A 21,459-nucleotide genomic window follows, 5' to 3' on the forward strand; every position below is an offset into this window, starting at 1 on the left:
CGTCTATAACCCACACACAGCTCTCTCAATAGAGAAACAGAGGCAGAGACTCCCCGTCTTCAAGGTGTCTGCAGAAACACTTACTATACAGCATCTATTAAGAGTTTGATGGGTTAAATGCAGAGCACAAATTCCGAGTATGGGACGCCATGTTTGGCCACACGCCACTTCACTAAAGAATTATAATATTTTCAGTTTTCATTTTAGTTCAGGTTTTAGCAGCTCTGTTGTGTTCATGTGTTGTCATTCTTTTTCTTATTCTTTTCTGAAGTACTCAGTTCAAGCTTCGTTTGTTTAAAATCTCTGTTTTCATTTGTGATTTTAATACTTCAAATTAAACATTTATTACCGTTATTTGCCAAGGCAACATTTCTAGTGTTTCTGTTTTCATCTGATAATGATATTTGATTTTATTTCAGTGTTAGTTCAATTAACTAACAATTTTAGTTAACAGTAACAACTCTGATGTGTGCACGTTAACACAACAATTATAACAACAATAATAAGTATTAATGTTACTATATCATTTTATTTTTCAATAAATCATAATTTTAAATATAAATATGATAATAATAATATATTAAATCTCAGTGTAGGATAAATATTCAATTTAAGCCCTGAATCTGAGTCATGATGCTGGGTTTTGCGAGGGGTTTTTAGCATGTTATTTAGTTGCTGAAGTGTTTCTGGTGTGTTATGAGTGATCGCAAACTCCCACAAATTCAAAAGATTTTAAAGCAAACACCACTAATTATAATTTTATGCTGCTACCTTTATATATATATATATAACCTATGTATTAGTAGACGTAACAAAATTGATCATTTTTTGAAAACGTGTTGTATTTTATAATTTTGTTTGCATATTTACAATACAATTTGGTTACACTTTATATTAATAGTCCACTTTAGACATTCTGCTAACTATAAGTAACTTTGTAACTACATGTCTACTAACTCTCAGTAGGGTAGGTTTAGGGTTAGTAGAATAAGTTGACATATACTTGCAAAGTTTCTGATAGTCAGTATGTTGTATGTTGTGGACCCATCAAAATAAAGTGTTAGAAGATATTACGCAGACAGTCCACTAATACTCTAATGACTGCTAGTTGACATGTAGTTACAAAGTTAGTAGAATGTCTAAAGTGGACAATCAAAATAAAGCATTACCTACAATTTTATTTAATAGTGAAGTTCTGCATTTATAAATGTTTATTTTTATTTTTTTCATCCAGCACAGAAACAACATCCTGTATCTGGTGGAGAGTTTCCAGACTGTGGTGATTGTTGGAGAAACAGGATCTGGAAAAACCACACAAATCCCACAGGTTTGTCCAGCGCTGGCCAATCAGACGCAAAGCCTTTCCTCAATCAATCACTATCAACCACACTGCACTTTTCCTTCCATTGACTTCCATTCATACGCATGCGAAGTAGTGGAGTAGATTGTATATTTTTACATTTTAGGTGTATTATAATTTGTTTTGTGTTGAATTTAAGTTTTTAAAAAGACGCTGCATAGCGTGACGTCATATCACGACCGCTGCAGTGCGTGAAACAATTTCAGTGTTTTAGTCTTAGTCCCGTGTTAAATGTCCTTGTTAGTTTTTATCATATTTAGTCAACCTTATCCCATTTTGTTTTATTTGACTAAAAGTCTCAGCATTTAGTCTAGTTTTAGTCAATGAAAACTTGACATTACAGCAATGTTTAATTTAGTCTTAGTCTAATGTACATTTTAGTTATCATATTTAGTTAACCTTTTTTTGTTTTTGTTTAGTCAAGTTTTAGTAAATGAAATCTAAGTCACATTTCCGTCATGCTGTAAATTGGTTGAATTGATCAATTATTTTTGCTCAAAATTATAATCTTTATGATTGTTGTCATTTGAGAAATTTACTTTTACATTTCAGGTATTGCACTTTCACCACGAGCACAAATCAATAGAATGTGGACTCATACATGGTTTATTTACCTCATCTAGTGTACTGATTTATTATAGGCTTATTATATGTGACCCTGAACGACAAAACCAGTCTTAAGTGTCAATTTTCCAAAATTGAGATTTATACATAATCTGAAAGCTGAATAAGCTTTCCATGTATGGTTTGTTCGGATCAGACAATATTTGGCTGAGATACAACTATTTGAAAATCTGGAATCTGAGGGTGCGAAAAAATCTAAATATTGAGAAAAATGCCTTTAAAGTTGTCCAAATGAATTCTTAGCAATGCATATTACTAATCAAAAATTACGTTTTGATACATTTACGGTAAGAAATTTACAAAATATCTTCATGGAACATGATCTTTACTTAATATCCTAATGATTTTTGGCATAAAAGAAAAATTGATAATTTTGACCCATACAATGTATTTTTGGCTATTGCTACAAATATACCCCAGCGACTTAAGACTGGTTTTGTGCTCCAGGGTCACATATAGTTTAATATCATAGACAACAGCGGTTGAGTAAGTGCATTTATTCAGCGATCACAATCGCAAACAACACAGTCGAGATCACATGACAGAACACAGACCGGCTGAGGGACAATTTTTAAGTTACTTTTAAAAGTAATACATTGCAATATCGCATTACTTCATTAAAAAGGAAACTAATTGTGTTACTTGCACTGTAAAAAAATAAGTGCAATTTTAACTGTAAAATTTAGTAAAAACGCTATGGAAAAAAACTGTTGATAGCTTAACAGTAAGTTCCTGTACTATCAAACGTGTCAGAGTAGAGAGTGCTAGAGATGGAAGAGATGTGTTTGTAGCCGTTAGTTGAAGACGGCTAAGGACTTGATCGAGTGTGGCAGGTCATTCCACCAGAAGGGAACAGTTAATGTTAACATTTCACTGGAAAATCACTTAGTTCAGCAGTGTCTTCAGAATAAGCCTGACAGTAAGGAAAGAGGTGTGTTGTGATGTTGCTGATGTTTGGGCAGTATCTGCTGGAGGCGGGATGGGCGGCGGACGGGAAGGTGATCGGCGTGACTCAGCCGCGGCGGGTGGCTGCCACATCTGTACGTAACTCTTCTCTTCAGTTTAATCTGAGCGTGAGTGTGTGCTGCGGGCCGCTGTCTGATGTGATCGTGTGCTCACAGGTGGCCGATCGCGTGGCGGAGGAGCGCGGGGCGTATCTGGGGCATGAGGTGGGCTACAGCATCCGCTTCGATGACCGCTCTGACCCGCACGCCACACGCATTAAGGTACAGACAGACTCTGGTTTATTAGAGTTACGCCTGCTGTTTGTGAAGGGTGTCCGTCTTGACTTCCTGTTCTCTTTGTCTCAGTTTCTGACGGACGGGATGTTGGTTCGGGAGATGATGTCTGACCCGCTGCTGAAGAAGTACAGGTGAAGTACAGCAGTGGTGCTTCGAATATTTGTCGAATTAAAAAAAAAATAAATAAATCCACGAATTTTAGGTGTGCACCTTATCAGTGGCACACAAGATGCATTGACGATGTGAGTGTCGTTGCTTTTTAAAGTGCCCCTATTATGTATTTCTAAAGATGAGCTTTCATGCAGTGTGTAACACAGCTCTACGTGAATGAAAACATCCTGCAAAGTTTTAAATCTGAAAGTGCACTGTGTATAAAGTTATCGTCTCTCAAAAGAAAGAGTCGACTCTGAATCATTGAAACGAGTCATTTGTAAAACGAATCCCAAGTTGAGGTCAACATGAAACATTAGCATATTGCCGCCCACTTGTTGGTCTTTTCCAGTTGGTCTGAATGAAAATGCAAATTCATTCTTTGCCACTAGGTGCCGCTTTTGGAGCGTTAAAAATATTGGTTTCCCCGGTAACGCTGTACACAAAGCAGCAGCTCACAAACACTTCTTTAAATGAAATCGACCAATCACCGCAATCAGCGTCACACAAAGGAGGGGTTTGGAAAAATGAATTATTGAGCGAATCGTTTAGGAGTCGTTGAGCAAATAAGGTAAAAATAAATGCATATTATAAGAAAATGAAAGTGTTTTTTGACCTTGCATGCATGTCAACCTGTTGTTGGGGACTCCCAAAATCAAAATATGAACCTTTCATAACCCATAATAGGGGCACTTTAATGGTGTTTTTTGTAGTCTATCCAGTTGAACTCACTAGATGCGGCACTGCTGCGTTGTTCATTCAAAATATTTGTTTAGAAAGCCATGTAAAATTAATGTAAGTTCAACTTTTAAAAAGTGTTTTTTCCCCATCCCACTGCTTCTCGTGTTTTCAATGGAAAAAGTACTCTTTGCGATTGGTTTTCGGTCCTTTGTATTAAACTATGGATACATGATGTTGTTTTGTTTAAAATTGCTCAAGCAACTTGAGTAATTGTATGTGATTTATAAACATTATTTAAAACAATTATGCACTTTCAAAAATAGTGATGTTATTTTATTGCTTTAATAAACGTGCATTAGTAATATTTAGCTCGGTGCACCCTCTTGTGGCCTCAGGAGAGAAGCCAAAAGCTTTGTTCCTGACTGAAATTACGCCTTTTAAATTCAAATATAATTTGAATATTGATAATATTTAAGTACAAAATTTGAATGTAGTTTTTCAGCCATTTTGACAGGCGCTGATCATTGGTGTTGTTTTGCTGTAGTGTGATAATGCTGGATGAAGCTCACGAGCGAACGCTTTACACCGACATCGCCATCGGCCTCCTGAAGAAGGTGATGCTCTGTTTGATTTCTGTTGTCTGTCAGATGAGCATTTGTGACCCTGGACCACAAAACCAGTCATAAGTGTCAGTTTTTCAAAATTGAGATTTATACATCATCTGAATAAATAAGCTTTCCATTGATGTATGGTTTGTTAGGATCGGACAATATTTGGCCGAGATACAACTATTTGATAATCTGGAATCTGAGGGTGCAAAAAAATCTAAATATTGAGAAAATCACCTTTAAAGTTGTCCAAATGAAGTTCTTAGCTGTGTATATTACTGATCAAAAATAGTTTTAATAGTTTTTAATAGTTAATAGTTTTTTTAATTTATAAAAAAAGTTTTTATATATTTACAGTAGGAAATTCACTAAATATCTTCATGGAACATGATCTTTACTTAATATCCTAATGATTTTTGGCATAAAATAAAAATGGATAATTTTGACCCATACAATGTATTGTTGGCTATTGCTACAAATATACCCCAGCGACTTAAGACTGGTTTCGTGCTCCAGGGTCACATTTGTGTGAGGTTTTTCTTCCCATTGTTTTCTCTCTCTTTACAGATTCAGAAGAAGCGCAGAGACCTGCGTTTGATCGTAGCTTCAGCCACTCTGGATGCCAAGGTGAATACAACCTCTGACTGTGTATATATGGGCGAAATCATGTTACTTTGTCACGGATAGATTTATGTAAAAATAAAACAACATATTTATTCTGACCTGCACTTATTAAAATATGTAGAAGATAAATGATCATACTAAATTAGATTAGATTTTAAATGATTAAAATCCTCATGCAAATGGATAAAACCTAGTGGTTTGAAGGATAGTGGCAATCTTTAATTTTAATTTTAGTAAAGATTTTAAATAATTAATTGATTTGGAACTGCACTGAGATCCTTAAAGAGTGTCTTTTAATGTCATCTAATGATTTTTGTTGAAAATATGCCTGAAAAGATTTATTGCTATATGAACTATTGCTACACTGAATGACATTAGTTCAGTAATTCATGGTAAAAAATGTATGATTTGCTTTTTTAAATGAAACAAAATTTAAAGCTGTATTAAACTTATGTTTTGATGCTTGAAAAGCCATATTTATTTTGGAAAGACAAAAAAAGTCCAGGGTGCTCAGGGAGTTCAATCTCTTGGGGGTCGGGAATTCAAGTAAATGTAAAAAAAAAAAAAGAAATCCAAGGCACTCTTCTTCAAAATTATTTAAAAAGCCTTTATTTTACTGACTATTTCATAATAGAAAATATAAAAGACATGGGAAGAAGCAACCCATGCATAGCGATACAAACAGCCTTCTTCAGGGTGTGCTTCCCAGACAAACACTTTCCCCTTTTGTGTATACTAATTAAAAACACCTGAGTGACATGGTAAATTACCACATGAAGCATGCCAAAACAATCCACTGGCTGGCTGTGAATATTCACATGCAAAAAACAAATATATATATATATAGTCCACTAGGTGGCGTACATCGTAAATATCCACACACAAAGAAAGTCCACTAGGTGGCTACATTGCAAATTAAGCCCAAACAAATCCTTCTGGATTACTATTGTGCACATTTTGGAAGTGTTTAGCCATAGGATAATCCAAATGGGCTTTTCTAATGGCATTTTTGTGCTCTGATACTCTGTCTTTGAGACGTCTCTTGGTCCGGCCTACATAAAAACATCCACATTTACATGATAACCTGTATACCACAAAAGTAGTGTTACAATTAATGAATCTTTTTTTGTCTTAAAATCACAGAATTGTTTGCATTCTTTAATGTTGGAACAATGATTGCATAACCCACATTTCTAAGTACCTTCTAACTGTCTGTGAAGCCAAGTGATCTGTTTTTTGGCAGGAAGATGACTTGGTACTAATCGCGTAATGTAGGAGCCCTCTTAAAGCTAATTTTTGGAGGTGCAGAAAACACTTCTCTAAGCACAGAGTCGCTCTTAATAAGATTCCAATTTGAGTATATTATCCTTTTGATGGGATTGTAACTAGAGGTCGACCGATTCATCGGTTTTGCCAATTAATCGGCACCGATAGTTGATTGCCACAACTATCGGTTATCGGCAAAAATCCATGCCGATAGTTTTCCGGTTTGCAACCGTTGCTGGAGTGGCTGAGACGGGTCCGCTGGCATTATTCAGTACGAGAGCGGCCTCTAGAGGCAGAAATCACTGACAGCACGTGTTGTTTATTTTGACACGTGACACCGCGCTGCACAGAGCGGGAAACTCCAGACGCGCATTTAAATACAGCCGACAGAAAAGCCTGCCGCGGAACAGAGCGCCATTCACATAGTTCTCTATTAAATTACATTATATTTGTCCCAAATCGTTGTGAATGTATAATGACTTCACCCTAGGCTATAAATTATGTATTGTGCATTTTTCAGCAAAACGTTTGTCTTTCTGTGGCACTAATAAAGTCTGTCTGCTTCATATAGAGAGCTGTAATAGATCGCGCTTTCTCTTTCCGCTTGCTCTGTTTTTTTAAACACCGAACTTCAAACTCATTTATGCCACATTGTTCATTCTTGAAGCAAACTTATGTCCATTTGGTGATTTAAATAAATTGTTTTAGACCGCCACTTGAATTGAACACAAAGTGCCTGGTGAGTGTGTGTGAGTGTGTGTGATACCTCTGAGTTCTCCTAGACGCAGCGCTGCGCGACTAACTTTTTTTTTTTTTTTTGATTAGATAATTATCAAGTGTTAAAAAATAAAGCAAATAAAGTGTGTTAGTACACATACAATATCCATATGTATGTACTTTTAATGCTATGGCCTTGTGTAGATATTTAAACATGGCCATCTTTAAGCATGACTGTTGAAATTAAATGGTAACACTTAACAATAAAAGTCCATTCGTAGCATTAATGAAAACTGTAGAAGTATTGTTAGTGTTTTCATTTCAACATTCACTATTAGCTACTAATAGGCTATATTTTTACATTTGAAAGTTTCTTCTTTTAACATTAGCAAATTATGAAATAACTTTAATGATCAATATAGTAAATAATATTAATATTTTTATTCATTTACAAAGTATGGTTCAGTACTGTTGCTGCTTTTTTTTTTTTTTTAAATAGTAAAGCACTAGCTCTCTTTCAGTATCCATTTTGAAAACTATCGGTTGATTAATCGGTATCGGCCAGTGTGGTCCAACCTAGCTATCGGTATCGGTAAAATCCACTATCGGTCGACCTCTAATTGTAACAAAATAAGCCTTTTTTTGGAGTAGCTCTGATGTAGGAATGGACTGGGCTTTCCTGTTAGCATTATGTACAATTTCTGTGTGATAGCCCCTTTGTAAAAATCAGTTAGACATGACTTTGGCTTGCACTTCATATTCATTGTTGGTATCACAAATACGTCTAAGATGTTGGAACTGGCCGAAAGTTGTAGCTATCTGCTTTTAACATAGTGTTTCTATCTGTTGTTTTGCGATACACAGTAGTGTGGAGCTTCCCATCTTTACCATTAGAAATGGTTAGATCTAAAATATTAATGGTCGTTTTGGAATGTTCCGTGCACAGTTTTACGTTCCTGTCATTGTTGTTCAAGTGATCATAAAACTGTAACAGTTCTTCATAAGAACCACTCCGTATCAAGAAAATGCCATCAGTGTACCTCCTCCACCATTTTATCATGTCACTGTAGCTGTTCGAATAGACAAAATCCTTCTCCCATAAACCTAAAAGAAGGTTAGTGTAGTTAGGGGCAAAGCATGCACACGTTGCAGTACCCTGAACCTGAATGTACAATAGGTCTTGGACAAGGAAAACCTTATTTTAAGTGTCCATTCAGTGAGCTGAATAATGAATTCAGAGCGAGGCAAAGAGTCTATACGTCTATTCATTAGAAAATGTTGTATAGCTTTCAGTCCGTCATCATGAGCAATATTTGTGTACAGGGACTCACATCTGATGTGACTAACACATGAGACTTATGAACCTTTGCGATCCATATTTATTTATTCATTCATAAATTCATTCCATTTTCAAGAAAAGTTTAAATTTAATGACTCTCAAAATATCATTTGATTTATAAATTTAAATATAAATGAATTCAGAAATGATAAAAGCATGCACATTGTAAAAGAGGTGTAAGATATTTTCATTATCATCATAGTTTTATGATTTTATATACAGTGTTTATTCAAAATATAAATTTTGTGTTACAATATACACTACTATTCGAAAGTTTAGGGTCAGCTAATTTTTCTTTCTTTTAAAAAAAAGTGATAGTAAAGACTTGTGTTCTTAGAAAATATTTTGAATAAATGCTGTTCTTTTTAACTTTTAATTAATCAAAGAATCTAAGAAAAAAGTATCACAGGTCCCAAAAAATATTAAGCAGCACAACTGTTTTCAACATTGATAATAAATCAGCATATTAGAATGATTTCTGAAGGATCGTGTGACACTGAAGCCCGGAGTAAATGTCTGATGGAAATTCGGCGCTGCGGCACAGAAATACATTTTTAAAGTATATTAAAATAGCAAATATTTCACAATATTATTTATTTTTTTTTCTGTATTTACGACCAAATAAATGCAGCCTTGATGAGCAGAAGAGCCTTCTTTTAAACACATTAACGATCTTACTGATCCCAAACTTGTGAACGGCACTGTATATGATGCTGAAAATTCAGCTTTGCATCACAGAAATTAATTAAATTTTGCAATATATTCATAGAGTTAAAATGTTCACTTTAAATTGTAATAATATTTCAGAATAATACTATTTTTACTGTATTTTTGATCAAATAAATGCAGCCTTGGTGAGCAGAAGAGCCTTCTTTCAAAAACATTAGAAAGTCTTAACAACACTAAAGTTTTGGATGGTATCCTGTTTTTGAAGGATTTTAAAACAACAACAAAAACCCATATTATCCCTGCACAAGACTGTTGTTGGTTTCTTTAATCGTCCGTGGGTTCGTGATAATCTGCTGATCTCAGCGGCCTGCGGCTGTGTGCTCAGTGTTTGTAGAGTTGATCTACATCTGATGCATGAACAATATTGTTTCCCTCAGAAATTCCACGATTTCTTCAACCTAAATGAGACTGGAGACCCAAATAAAGACACCTGTGCGATTCTGACGGTGGAGGGCCGAACGTTCCCTGTGGATATTTTCTACACTGTCAGGTGAAGCTGATATTCACATACGCTCAGTCCTGTGAAAAAAGAGTCTCTCTCTGCGTCCAGGAATGAAAGTGACCGCATGTTTTCTGTCTCTAGTCCTGTACCGGACTATGTGAAGGCTACGGTGGAAACCGTGATGAAGATCCACGAGACGGAGGATGATGGAGATGTGCTGGCGTTCCTCACAGGACAGGTGTGTGTGTGTGCAGGTTTGTTCTGGAATGGACATGCAGCATTGATTTTCATTGTTCACGTCCTAAAAAGGTCTTTTAAAAGATGTGTTTTAAGGCACCCCTGATGTTTGACCTGTTGTCGGCGTGCATTAATGTTTTTCTGCTCGTTCTTTCATCAGGATGAGGTGGAGAAGGTGGTGTCTCTGCTCCAGGAACAGGCCCGGACTTTGTCCCGTTACGGGATGAAGAAGCACCTGTGTGTGCTGCCCATGTACTCGGGCCTGCCCTATAACGAGCAGATGAGAGTGTTCGAGAGGATGCCCCCTACTGTCAGAAAGGTGCAACCACATTTGTGACCCTGGAGCACAAAACCAGTCTTAAGTCGCTGGGGTATATTTGTAGTAATAGCCAACAATACATTGTATGTCAAAAATCATTAGGATATTAAGTAAAGTTCATGTTCCTTGAATATATTTTGTAAATTTTCTACTGTAAATATATCTTATAAATAACTTAATTTTTGATTAGTAATATGCATTGCTAAGAACTTCATTTGGACAACTTTAAAGGCGATTTTCTCAATATTTAGATTTTTTTGCTCCCTCAGATTCCAGATTTTCCAAATATTGTCCTATCTTAACAAACCATACGTCAGTGGAAAGCTTATTTATTCATATAATGTATAATCCTCAATTTTCTGCTCGGCATCTGGGGATTGTCAGTTTATCTGAGTTTCTCATCCGGCGTCCAGTCATCTGCTCTCTGAGTGGTGGCAGCCAGTCTCTAAAACTAGACTTGAATAGACCAGTTGGACTCGTCTCTCTGCTAGTGTGCACAATCCAAGAAGGGAGAGGACGTCGGAATATCCTTCACACCTTTGTCCCAGAATGATTTTACAGACCTGTTTCTGCACACTTTCCAACCTTTTAATTTGATCAGTAGTCAATGAACTGTGCCAAACATGAACTGCATACTCTAACACAGGGCGCACACACCCTGTATAGATGATAACCAATTCTTGATCCACTTGACCATCCCATTTTAAATCGCTCTGATGGTAACCCCTAAAAGCTTAACAGAGACACAGGTTTTCAAAATGTTCTGATCTATAGAAGTGATGGCCAAGCTGGTATCTGTTTCATGCGGGTAACATGTAAGACCTTGCATTTTTTTGAGTTGAGTTTCATTTTATGTTCATTCAACGTCTGCAACGTCTGTCCTATTTATAGGACAGAAACAACGAATTGAGATTCAGTCACAGTCAATGACATTTAGTGTCCTGTTTGCGCTCTCAGATATACGCTGTTAAACAGTGAAACTGGAGAATCAGCACACACGTGACCGTATGCACTCAGAGCTACATTGAATCCTCTTGACGGTCTTTTGTTTGTTTGTGTGATGTTTTTCAGGTGGTGGTCGCCACCAATATAGCCGAGACGTCCATCACCATAAACGGCGTGGTGTTTGTGATTGACTGTGCGTTTGTGAAGCTGAAGGCGTATAATCCACGCACAGCGATAGAGTCACTGATCGTTACGCCCATCTCTAAAGCCTCCGCCTGTCAGAGAGCCGGGAGAGCCGGGAGAAACCGCGCAGGGAAGTGTTTCCGGCTCTACACAGGTACAGTGCTGTCATGTAAATGTATGATAAATAAAAAAATAAATAAATAAATAAAAATAATAAAAAAAAAAAAAATATATATATATATATATATATATATATATATGTATGTATGTATATGAATTAAGTCTATGAAATATATTATATAGACTGAATGTACAGAATAGAATTCTTAAGTATAATTCTATTGGTATCTAAACTAAAACTATTAAACATTTTTACTGGTAATTGAAAAGGCTGAAGAAAAAAAAAGATGAAAAAAGTAAAAAAAAAAAAAAAATACTTCAATAATATTAGAAGTTAGCTAACTAAAATAAAGATGTTTAAAATGCAATAATAAAATTACTGAAGCTAAAACTGAAATAAAAATAAATAAGCTAAATGTAACTATAAAAAGAACCCAAAAACTAATGAAAATGGCAAAAACGCATAACAGAATTGAGTAAACTAAACTGGAAATTTAAAATATAAAAATAAAAGCTGCAAAATGAAAACTATAATAGTCTACTATATAAATACTAAATGGTATACATAAATGTAAGTACAGTTTAGTAGTATTTAACCACTACTAAAATAACACTGCAATAGACTTTAATTTAAGAAACGACTTCCTTTCCAGTTCATGAGTTGGAATGACAGGAAAAGGCAATTCAACAACGGTCACGATAATTTTGCAAACGTTGTACATAGATTTGACAAATGTTGTAACTTAAATGTTGTATTGTAATGTTAATTGCAAAATTAACTTATTTATGAAATTGTAATTTCAAGTAAGTTTGATTCCATTTGAATATTGAATGATTTTCAGTTCAGTTCTGCCCCACAACGCTGTAGACCTATTAATGCTCTGCTGAACTGCAGCACTGAACTCTACTGTACTGTAGTGTATTGTGCTGTATACGTTCTTTGTGAGAGTGGTTGTATGTTTGTGCTTCTCTCTCTGTCAGAGGAGGACTTTGAGAAGTTGCCCGAGTCGACGGTTCCTGAGATGCAGCGCTCGAATCTGGCTCCGGTCATCCTGCAGCTCAAAGCTCTGGGCATCGACAATGTGCTGCGGTTCAACTTCCTGTCTGTGAGTGACCCCTGACGAGGGCTGGGCCATAAATCAATAACGATAATTATCGTGCGATATAAATTTCCTCGATAAACAATAACAAGAGTTCGATATAATGTTTATGAGGCGGACCGAAAGAGCGCTAGAAAATGAGATTGCTACAGTTTTTACAGATATTACTGATTTTGATAATGAATATAAATCTACATCTGCATCCTAACTCAAGCTACTGTCAAATGTGTATTTCTAAGAGACAATTTTTTTTTAATATTATTAATATTATCAGGCAACACAAACCTGTTTTTTGATTTGAAACCGTATTACTCATTAGAACATGCTGAACTAAGGAATTTTTTTTCTTTTTTCTATTAAGATACTTATTTTGTTAAGGAAAAGTGTAAAGAATTGAAGTGTTTGTCATGTTCTGACCTTAAAGAATAGTTTAAAACCACAATTAACCGTCTGGTTTTTACAACTTTCACATTGGAGCAAAAATCTGCCTTTAAACTTGACAGAAATACAAATTTGACATTTATCTTGATATTTATCGATATCAACTGATCGTGATCGATATCGCCCAGCCCTACCCCTGACCGCAGCTAACAGACGTCAGCAGGTGTGTGAAGCCTTGCTCTGCTTTGAGCATCAGTGTGTTTGTGTTGCAGCCTCCGCCGGCTCAGTCCATGGTCCAGGCCCTGGAGCTGCTCTACGCTCTCGGAGGTAGAAGATCAAGAGCGTTTCTTTCACTGCTGCATGATCTGCATGTGTTCTCATAAGCTCTCGCTCTGGCAGGTCTGGATCAGTACGGGCGTCTCACTGACCCCATGGGGGTGCGAATGGCCGAGTTTCCGCTCAGCCCCATGTTTGCCAAGATGCTGCTGGAATCGGGAAACTTCGGCTGCTCCAAGGAGATCGTCACGATAGCAGCCATGATGCAAATACAGAACATTTTTGTAGTGCCGCACAACCAGAAGAAATCAGCCGTACGTTTTTTTTAGTCTGTTGTTGTTTTTTTTAATGCTTTCTAAAGCATTTGAATTGATTTGTACCAGTAAAGCTTTTGTTGTGTGTGTTCCTGTGACGTCAGGCGCGGGAGCGCAGGAAGTTTGCTGTGGCTGAGGGAGATCATCTCACCATGCTGAATGTTTATGAGGCTTTCATAAAGGTAACCGATCACGCTGTTTGTCAGAGCCTCGCTTAAATTCACTTTTACCGCTTTAAAAAAAGGGATTAGGGTTTTGTCACCAAAGAAATGGTCATTTTTTGAAAAGTATGTTTGCATTTAGATTCTTAACCTTTTTGACTCCAGTGTCCTCAATTGTTCACAACATAATTTAACATTTTGATTTCAATTTGCAGAAAGAAAAAAGGCCACGTATTAAAATAATAAACTAATTGTAATTAAAATAAAAATGGTAATATTTCAGGATTCCTGAAGTAGTTGTTCACTCTTTTTAACCAATACATCTACATGACTTTTTTTGGCCATTTTTTCGATTTACTGGATAAAATATTTTTCACTCATTTCATTTACCAATTTCTGTCTGATAAAATATTTTAGAATGTGGCATAACTAGAAATATGCATGTTCTTTATAAATATGCCCATGCTGTTTTAAAATTATATTTATGTGCATGACTTTTCTAGGATCTTGAAATCACACTTTTAAAATGATTCCAAGACTGTGGGAACCCTGGTTCTTCAAAGAAGAAATGGGATGAATTAAACAAGGAAATATCTTTTATTTTTAGTGGTTTTGTCTTATTTTAAATCATAAGTAGGGCTCCAAGATTTGGGGAAAATTTTACATTTTCTGAAAAACATTGTTTGTGTATACTTATTTTATTTATTTATTTTTTCATTTGCTGTGCTTGTTTGTTTGACAGAAGTATAATTTACACCTTTACTGTGATTATACTGTAGGGTTAGATTAGGTATAATTAGGTTAGATAAATATTAGAACTTATCAACATTAAAAAAAAAAGAAAGAAAGAAATGAACTAACTGAAATAAGTTAAAATTGAAGAACAAAATTAAGTATAACATAATCACAGTTTGTGATTTATATATCAATATGACCTAGAGCCGATGCAGAGATTAGAAATGTAGTGTGAACTGATCTGCTCTGAGACGCTGAAAACACTGGCGAGTCATGATATGCTCACGTATAAATGAACACAGTGCCACACTTCACTCTAAAACAGCGCATATTTTTATTGAATTAAATCACAGCCATTGCAATTTGATAATTGATAAGATATATTGCAGTTTCAGTTTTATTTCAATGAATCATGCAGCCCTGATTTTAAATTGATTTTAGGTCGACTTGAAGCCCCCTGTTTGACAACCACAAATTAAAATAATGTGATTTTTGGGTAAAGGTTGTTTGCATTGGTATTTTGATATTTATTGATCCAGCATATGTCAAATGTGTTCTCAGCATCAGAAGAGCTCTCAGTGGTGTCAGGATCATTTCCTCAACTACAAAGGGCTCCTCCGGGCCGTGGCCGTACGCGAGCAGCTGCGACACCTCCTCAACAAGTTCAAGGTGCCTCGGACCTCCAGTGAAGGTGACTCGTCATCCTCTTCACCATATCACATTATCACATTGCCCTGTCAGTTGCACGTAACACTTTATGGTGATTTCATGATTTTCTAGTGTTGTTCTGTCAGTTTTCATACTAGGGCTTAGGGCTGCATGATTAATCGCATGCGATTGTCATGCGTGTCTCGTCAGTAAAGGCGGTTCTGTGATTAGTAGTAAATCTCCATCACTTGCTTTCAAATGGAGCGCCATTTACTACACAGAGCCGTAGATCACTGACAAGCTGCACAATATTGCGTTCATAATCGAATGCGATTCACATCGAATGTGATGCCTTTTAAATTTGAATATAATTTGAATATTGATCATATTTAAGTACAAAATTTGACCACATTGACCAGTGTGTCTTGTTTTCATACTACCGTTTGTCATATTGGTAATTTGTTTCATCCTCAGACTTGAATGTCATATGAGTTTGTCATTACATGACTGTATTTTTATATGTGTTCAGAGATTTCTCACTCTTCTGTTTGTGCTGCAGGTGATCCGGATGTGATTCTCAGATGTATTGTGTCTGGTTTTTTTGCGAATGCCGCCCGAATGCATCACTCCGGCTCCTACAGGTCGGTTCATTCCTCTTCACTTCCGTTTCCTCAGTAACCTGACTGTTCCAGCCATAAATGTGTCTTTTAAAAGTAATGTTACAATATTGAGTTACTCCCTAAAAAAGTAACAAATTGCGCTACTTAGTTACTGTTACAATACTTTTGAGTTACTTTTTCCTCATCTGGTCTGGACTTGGTTATTTTTAATATAAAAAGTTCTGTTTTTGGCAAATGTGTAAAAGCCTTTTCACACCAGAAGTGAAATGAATAAGCCTCAGGCTGAAGGAAATGTACCTTCACATCTGTACAGTAGAGGGTGCCGCGCAAACATTTCAGCTGTGCTGCTGTTATGGATTGCATGAAGAATAGTATGCAGGAGAAGAAAGTAAAACACTCATCAGCAAAAAAAAAAAAGGTCACACTTTATATTAGGTGGCCTTAACTACTATGTACTTGCATCAAAAAATAAGTACAATGTACTTATTGTGTTCATATTGTATTGCAAAACACTTTTGCTGCTATTGAGGTGGGATACGGGTAAGGTTAGGGACAGGTTTGGTGGTTTGGGTAGGTTTAAGGGATGGTTCAACAGTGTAATTATAAATGTAATTACAGAAATTAATTACAGATGTACTTACATAAAGGTATTTTTAAAAATATAAGTACAATGTAAAAACATGTATGTACACAATAAGTGCATTGTACCAAATGATTAATTTAAATGTAAGTACACAGTAGTTAAGGCCACCTAGTATAAAGTGGGACACAAAAAAAAAAAGAAAATCAAATGCTATATTTATCAAGACATCTGTTTTGCATATTAGTATAGTTGAATTGGGTCATTGAAGGTCAGCAGCAAAGACATTGGTTAATAAAATTGGATTAAATACATAAAGGATATTTGTTATCTAACATATTTAATTATTGCAGGTTTGCGTCATATTTTTATTTTGCATTTCACTGTTTTTATTCATTTTGAGGAAGACAGAATCTGTTTTTGTACTGTAAGATAAGTAAATACGTGTTTTTTAAATTTTTTTATTTATGAGGACAACACACGTTAATCAACATTTCTGTAAATGTGCCAGTGTTAGCCAGCCAGATAATTTTCAACTGCAGTCCTTTGGCAAGATGTTTCAGAACCCTTTAAATTATCAAGAATTATAAACAAAAAATAACAAGACATCAGTACACTGACACAATAACAACAATAACACAATTAGCCATGCAAGCATACCAAGCGACAACACCCAACCTTCAGTAGGTATATGCAGGCATGCTGGACAAACATTAACCATACATGAAGCACAACAGACACAATTATGAGTTAATAAAATAACACGCACCTAAATTCTATTCTAGAACTACAGTAACATGTTCATACAGCACACACAACGCCTCTGCACTTACTCATTTCAATCAACATGCGGACAGAAGAGTTGTCAGTCAAGACATGGAAAAACAAAATGCAAAAGCAAAACAAAATTCCTATCAAAATGCTTGCTATGGATGTGAAAATGCAGAAAATCGAACCTGGTCCGAATTTTTTTTATGATGGACGAAAGTTTCGGAGGCAGTGTGTAACCGTGATTGACACATCGTGAGGTCGTATTTATTAACATGCGAAAATTTCAGACGAGAATTTCGGACACAGTGTGCAAAGACCTTAACTGGTGTTACTTACTTGGTGTTTTATATTTTCCTGTAAAAATAATAAAAGTAATGTTACTTTACTAGTTACTTGAAAAATTTCCATATCTCGCGTTACTTGAAATATGTTACTCCCAACACTGGTCTTTTGTTTGTCGCTAATCGTCCTCTAATGTTGTTGATTGTCCAGGACTCTCCGCGATGACAGAGAACTGTACATTCACCCTGATTCGGTGCTGTATGGAGAAAAACCCCCCAAATGGTACTTGTATAAACCCAAGGGAATTAATGGTGCTTATTTCATTTTGTTTGTTTTTCACCAAATATTAACTGAACTCTTTGTTTCGGGATGCGTCTCAGGGTCGTCTTCAATGAGTTGGTTCAGACCAGCAAGTACTACATGCGGGACGTGACGGCGGTCGAGTCCTCCTGGCTGGTGGAGCTGGCGCCTCACTTCTACAAACAGGCCAAGGTGAGAGCAACACACAAACAACACAGCATTAAAACCCTGTTCACACTACAAGCGACACGCAGCGACAAAGCGACACAATCCCATTCAATTCAATGGAGAGCTGGCGATTTCCAGCGATGTGACAAAGTTCAGAATCCTTCAACTTTATGCAAATGGAGAGCGACTTTTGGGAGCGACAGCCAATAGGAAAGAAGACGGTTGAGCTCATGTGATTGTTCTCTTCTCAGCCGTAGATAAACATACACAATGGAAGAAAGTAGGATCTGTTTCTCATTCATTTTTGTTTGTATGTACGAATTTAATTTTAGATTTAGATTATATTTAGTCTTTTGCCTCCAAAATGTTTGTACTTAGCAGCAAGAAACCTGATTCGTTGTCAAGGCAACCAGTAGTGGGAACGCCCACCAGCGACCTCATCGCCAGCCCCTGGCCTGACAAAAGTTGCTGCTAGTGTGAACGGGGCTTAACAGGGAGATGAGCTGGTCTAGTCAGCTTTAGTCTCTTCTCTGCTGTCTGGACCGAAAACACTCTTATATTCCATTCAAAACTATCCTTAATTATGTTTCTAAATGTTTAAAGATGCCATAGAATGGAAAACTGTATTTACCTTGGCGTAGTTGAATAATAACAGTTCTGTACATGGAAGTGACATACAGTGAGCCTCAAACACCATTGTTTCCTCCTTCTTATGTAAATCTCGTGAATAAAAATGACCACTGAAAAATAGGCGAATCAGAACATAACACCGATTGTGATGTAACAGTCGGGATCACTAATAGTTACGCCCCCAACATTTGCTTATACACGCCCATGTTCGAGGCTAGACGCCAGCCGAACCATCAGATGTTCTGCAGGTACTGTGAAGAAACAAGTGAGGACAACAGCGAAAATGGCAGATCATGGAAATAAATGTTATGTTCCAGGCTGTGCAGGGGATGTGAAGTGCAGGGATGGGTTGGTGTCTGTATTCAGAAAGGCACAGGAATAATGCGTTCTAATAAAATAACGTGAGCCACTAAAGGGACATGGTTAGCTCCTTGCTAGCTGTAGCCTGTTACATTACAGTACATAAGATTTCACTTACCACATAAACAGAGTAAAGAGAGATGACTGAGGATGATGGTGAATGATTTACAGATCCTGAGCACCACTGACAAGCATCCGATCCTGTAAAATGTGTGGTTAGTACTGCCGCTCCATAGTATAAGCAGAGTACGTGCGATCGCGAATCTCGAAAGCGGTTTCAGTGCCCAGCATATTAATAGCGGCTCCCTGATTTCCGCATTTTATTTACGGTATAATTACCCCAACGATATAACTGTGAGAGAAAGTATTGAAATATATATTTTCCCTGTGTTTCCTTCCTGCTGTGAGCTACTGAATTCTCACCTTTTAAAGTTCAAATTAAAATAATTTATACAAATGCTTCAACAAAAATACAAGCCAATTCCTTTAATTATAAAATCATGAACCTTACTAGTCATATTTGCTCTTTGCTACAGTTAAATACGTTTTTGGTTGTTGATGTCACACACAAATATATTAGCATGGCTTTTTTGTTACACAAAAACACACTAATATTGTCTTTAAATGGCTTTTTCCCACCTCTCTGATTTGTCTTGTAGCACGGGTCTCTGAACAGCAAACGGGCCAAAGTCTTCTGAGCTGAGCTACATTCACACTTCCAGGTCATAGATAAAGGACGATCTTAAGGAACCGCTCCTCTAAAACTAAAGGAACTATTAAGTACACATGCACACTTTGGTGTTTATTGCAGCTGGAAGGCAAAAGGAACACTGTGGTATTTTGTATATACAAATGTATGTGATACATTAATGCGGTCATGGTCATCTTTGTATTATTTAATAGCCATTGGGATAACTTGACTGTGATTTTGTTGTTTACTGTTTGAGAGTGAGAGAATGAATGGATGGATGGATTGATATTGATGTACAGCTTTACAACATCGCACGAAGACCTACCCTCAACAATTACCATACTATTACTATAATAAGCTACTTTTTACCAGTTATTTCAAACCCTCATTGGAGAAATACTGTGTAGCTCAAATGTAGTGGCCTTTTAACCATTATGTGCCAAATATTATAAATCCGTAGAACATTTCCTGATGTATGTGGAATGTGAAATGAATTGTAGTTACACTGTCAGCATGAGACAAAAAAGTGCCATTTTTTAAATATTATATATATATATATAGGTCCCCATAAAGTAGCCTTGTTATGCACCTCTGGCCTAAAAACTGTGTTATTAGGTGTAATCATTCATTTCATAGTGTAAGGTCTCATTTAGGAAAGATCAGCCATGACTAGTTCAGTGTGTTGAGTGAATAGCACAGCGAATGAGATGCCTCAGGGAGGAGCTTCTTTCTTATTAAAGTAATTGGGGTGCTAATTGTGGATATGGCAACCCTTCTCAGGCCATGCCTCTTCTGGGCGTGGTGTTTAATAGGAAGGCTGTGGTGCCAATCATGTGGGTGGAGGCGGAGCCTCTGTCATAATGTGATGTTTTGACAATGTTTGTGATGTTTTAGTTTCACTGTGACACGTTGGTTTCTTTGATCCCTGCATAGTTTATTATATCCAAAAAAAACTTTAAAAGCAATGTAATTAAAATCTACTTTCAAGGTTACTTCTGTAACGTTATTACCAAATGTCTTCAAGACAATACCCATGGTTATAGAATATATGTAGTCTGTAGCCTTGAGTAGTGTAGATTTAGCTGCTGACAGAGTCTGGTGCAGTCATATTAGCTGAATATGATAGCAGTTTAAACGTTCTTGCATGTCTTTAAACAATACAGATCTCAAGTAGTGTCACAGCAGTGCAGTTATTTGTGGAGGAAAATGTGCAAGATGTAATCGTACCACACTCTGACTGTGTCCAGATGTGCTGCTCCAGAGCTCTGTGTGCCAGAGAGTCAAATAAAGTCTGATGTTCACAGTAAAAACATGTGTCGAGTCTGTACTGAGGTCTGTTTTAAATAGAGTAAAGAAGGAAACTGTGGTGTGGATTTGTATGAAAGTGTCCATGTGCTGGTAAAATATTAAAACTGCTAGTAAGGAAACCGCTTCTATATATCTACAGTACACTGATAAATAAATATGACATGTATCCTACCGGTCCTCTAAAAGAGTTCTAGTTTTGTTTTTGTGTTGATAGCATGCAAATCTTCAAGAATCGGCTAAAAGCACATCTCTTCCATCTTTATTTGACCCTCTAACTCTAGCACTCTATTCTAATTCTGTTCTTTAAAAAACAAAACAAAATGTTTATTTTTATTTATTATACAATTAACAAAAAAAAGGCCTCTAACACTAGCTTGCTCTATTCTTTTTCTATTCTATGTTTTCTTTTTATTTACTATATAATAATAAAAAAAGAAACCTTGTTACATGTGTACTGCATTAAGCTAACTGAGACTTATAGCACTTGTATATCATTACTCTTTTGTTGATTTTTTTTCCTTTGGATAAAAGCGTCTGCTAAATAACTAA

At 36.3% G+C, this 21,459-nt stretch overlaps 1 protein-coding gene across 1 annotated transcript in view; it reads left to right on the forward strand.

Moving 5' to 3' along the window:
* dhx35 (DEAH-box helicase 35) overlaps window positions 1-21,174 on the forward strand; it is a 23,690-nt gene extending 2,516 nt beyond the window's left edge. Inside the window, exons 2-21 of the mRNA XM_058763736.1 lie at window positions 1-64; window positions 1,235-1,327; window positions 2,947-3,024; window positions 3,106-3,210; window positions 3,295-3,356; window positions 4,601-4,670; window positions 5,232-5,291; window positions 9,717-9,829; window positions 9,923-10,019; window positions 10,179-10,337; window positions 11,409-11,619; window positions 12,567-12,691; window positions 13,339-13,393; window positions 13,466-13,656; window positions 13,761-13,838; window positions 15,114-15,243; window positions 15,760-15,841; window positions 17,664-17,735; window positions 17,834-17,945; window positions 19,571-21,174. The exon at window positions 1-64 is cut by the window's left edge and continues 64 nt beyond it. Coding sequence (XP_058619719.1) covers window positions 1-64; window positions 1,235-1,327; window positions 2,947-3,024; window positions 3,106-3,210; window positions 3,295-3,356; window positions 4,601-4,670; window positions 5,232-5,291; window positions 9,717-9,829; window positions 9,923-10,019; window positions 10,179-10,337; window positions 11,409-11,619; window positions 12,567-12,691; window positions 13,339-13,393; window positions 13,466-13,656; window positions 13,761-13,838; window positions 15,114-15,243; window positions 15,760-15,841; window positions 17,664-17,735; window positions 17,834-17,945; window positions 19,571-19,609 — 1,996 coding nt within the window. The 3' untranslated portion in view covers window positions 19,610-21,174. The remainder of the gene's footprint in view (window positions 65-1,234; window positions 1,328-2,946; window positions 3,025-3,105; window positions 3,211-3,294; window positions 3,357-4,600; window positions 4,671-5,231; window positions 5,292-9,716; window positions 9,830-9,922; window positions 10,020-10,178; window positions 10,338-11,408; window positions 11,620-12,566; window positions 12,692-13,338; window positions 13,394-13,465; window positions 13,657-13,760; window positions 13,839-15,113; window positions 15,244-15,759; window positions 15,842-17,663; window positions 17,736-17,833; window positions 17,946-19,570) is intronic.
* The last annotated feature ends 285 nt before the right edge of the window (window positions 21,175-21,459 follow it).

This window comes from Onychostoma macrolepis, chromosome 23 (genome assembly GCF_012432095.1).
Source record: "Onychostoma macrolepis isolate SWU-2019 chromosome 23, ASM1243209v1, whole genome shotgun sequence".
NCBI lineage: Eukaryota > Metazoa > Chordata > Actinopteri > Cypriniformes > Cyprinidae > Onychostoma > Onychostoma macrolepis.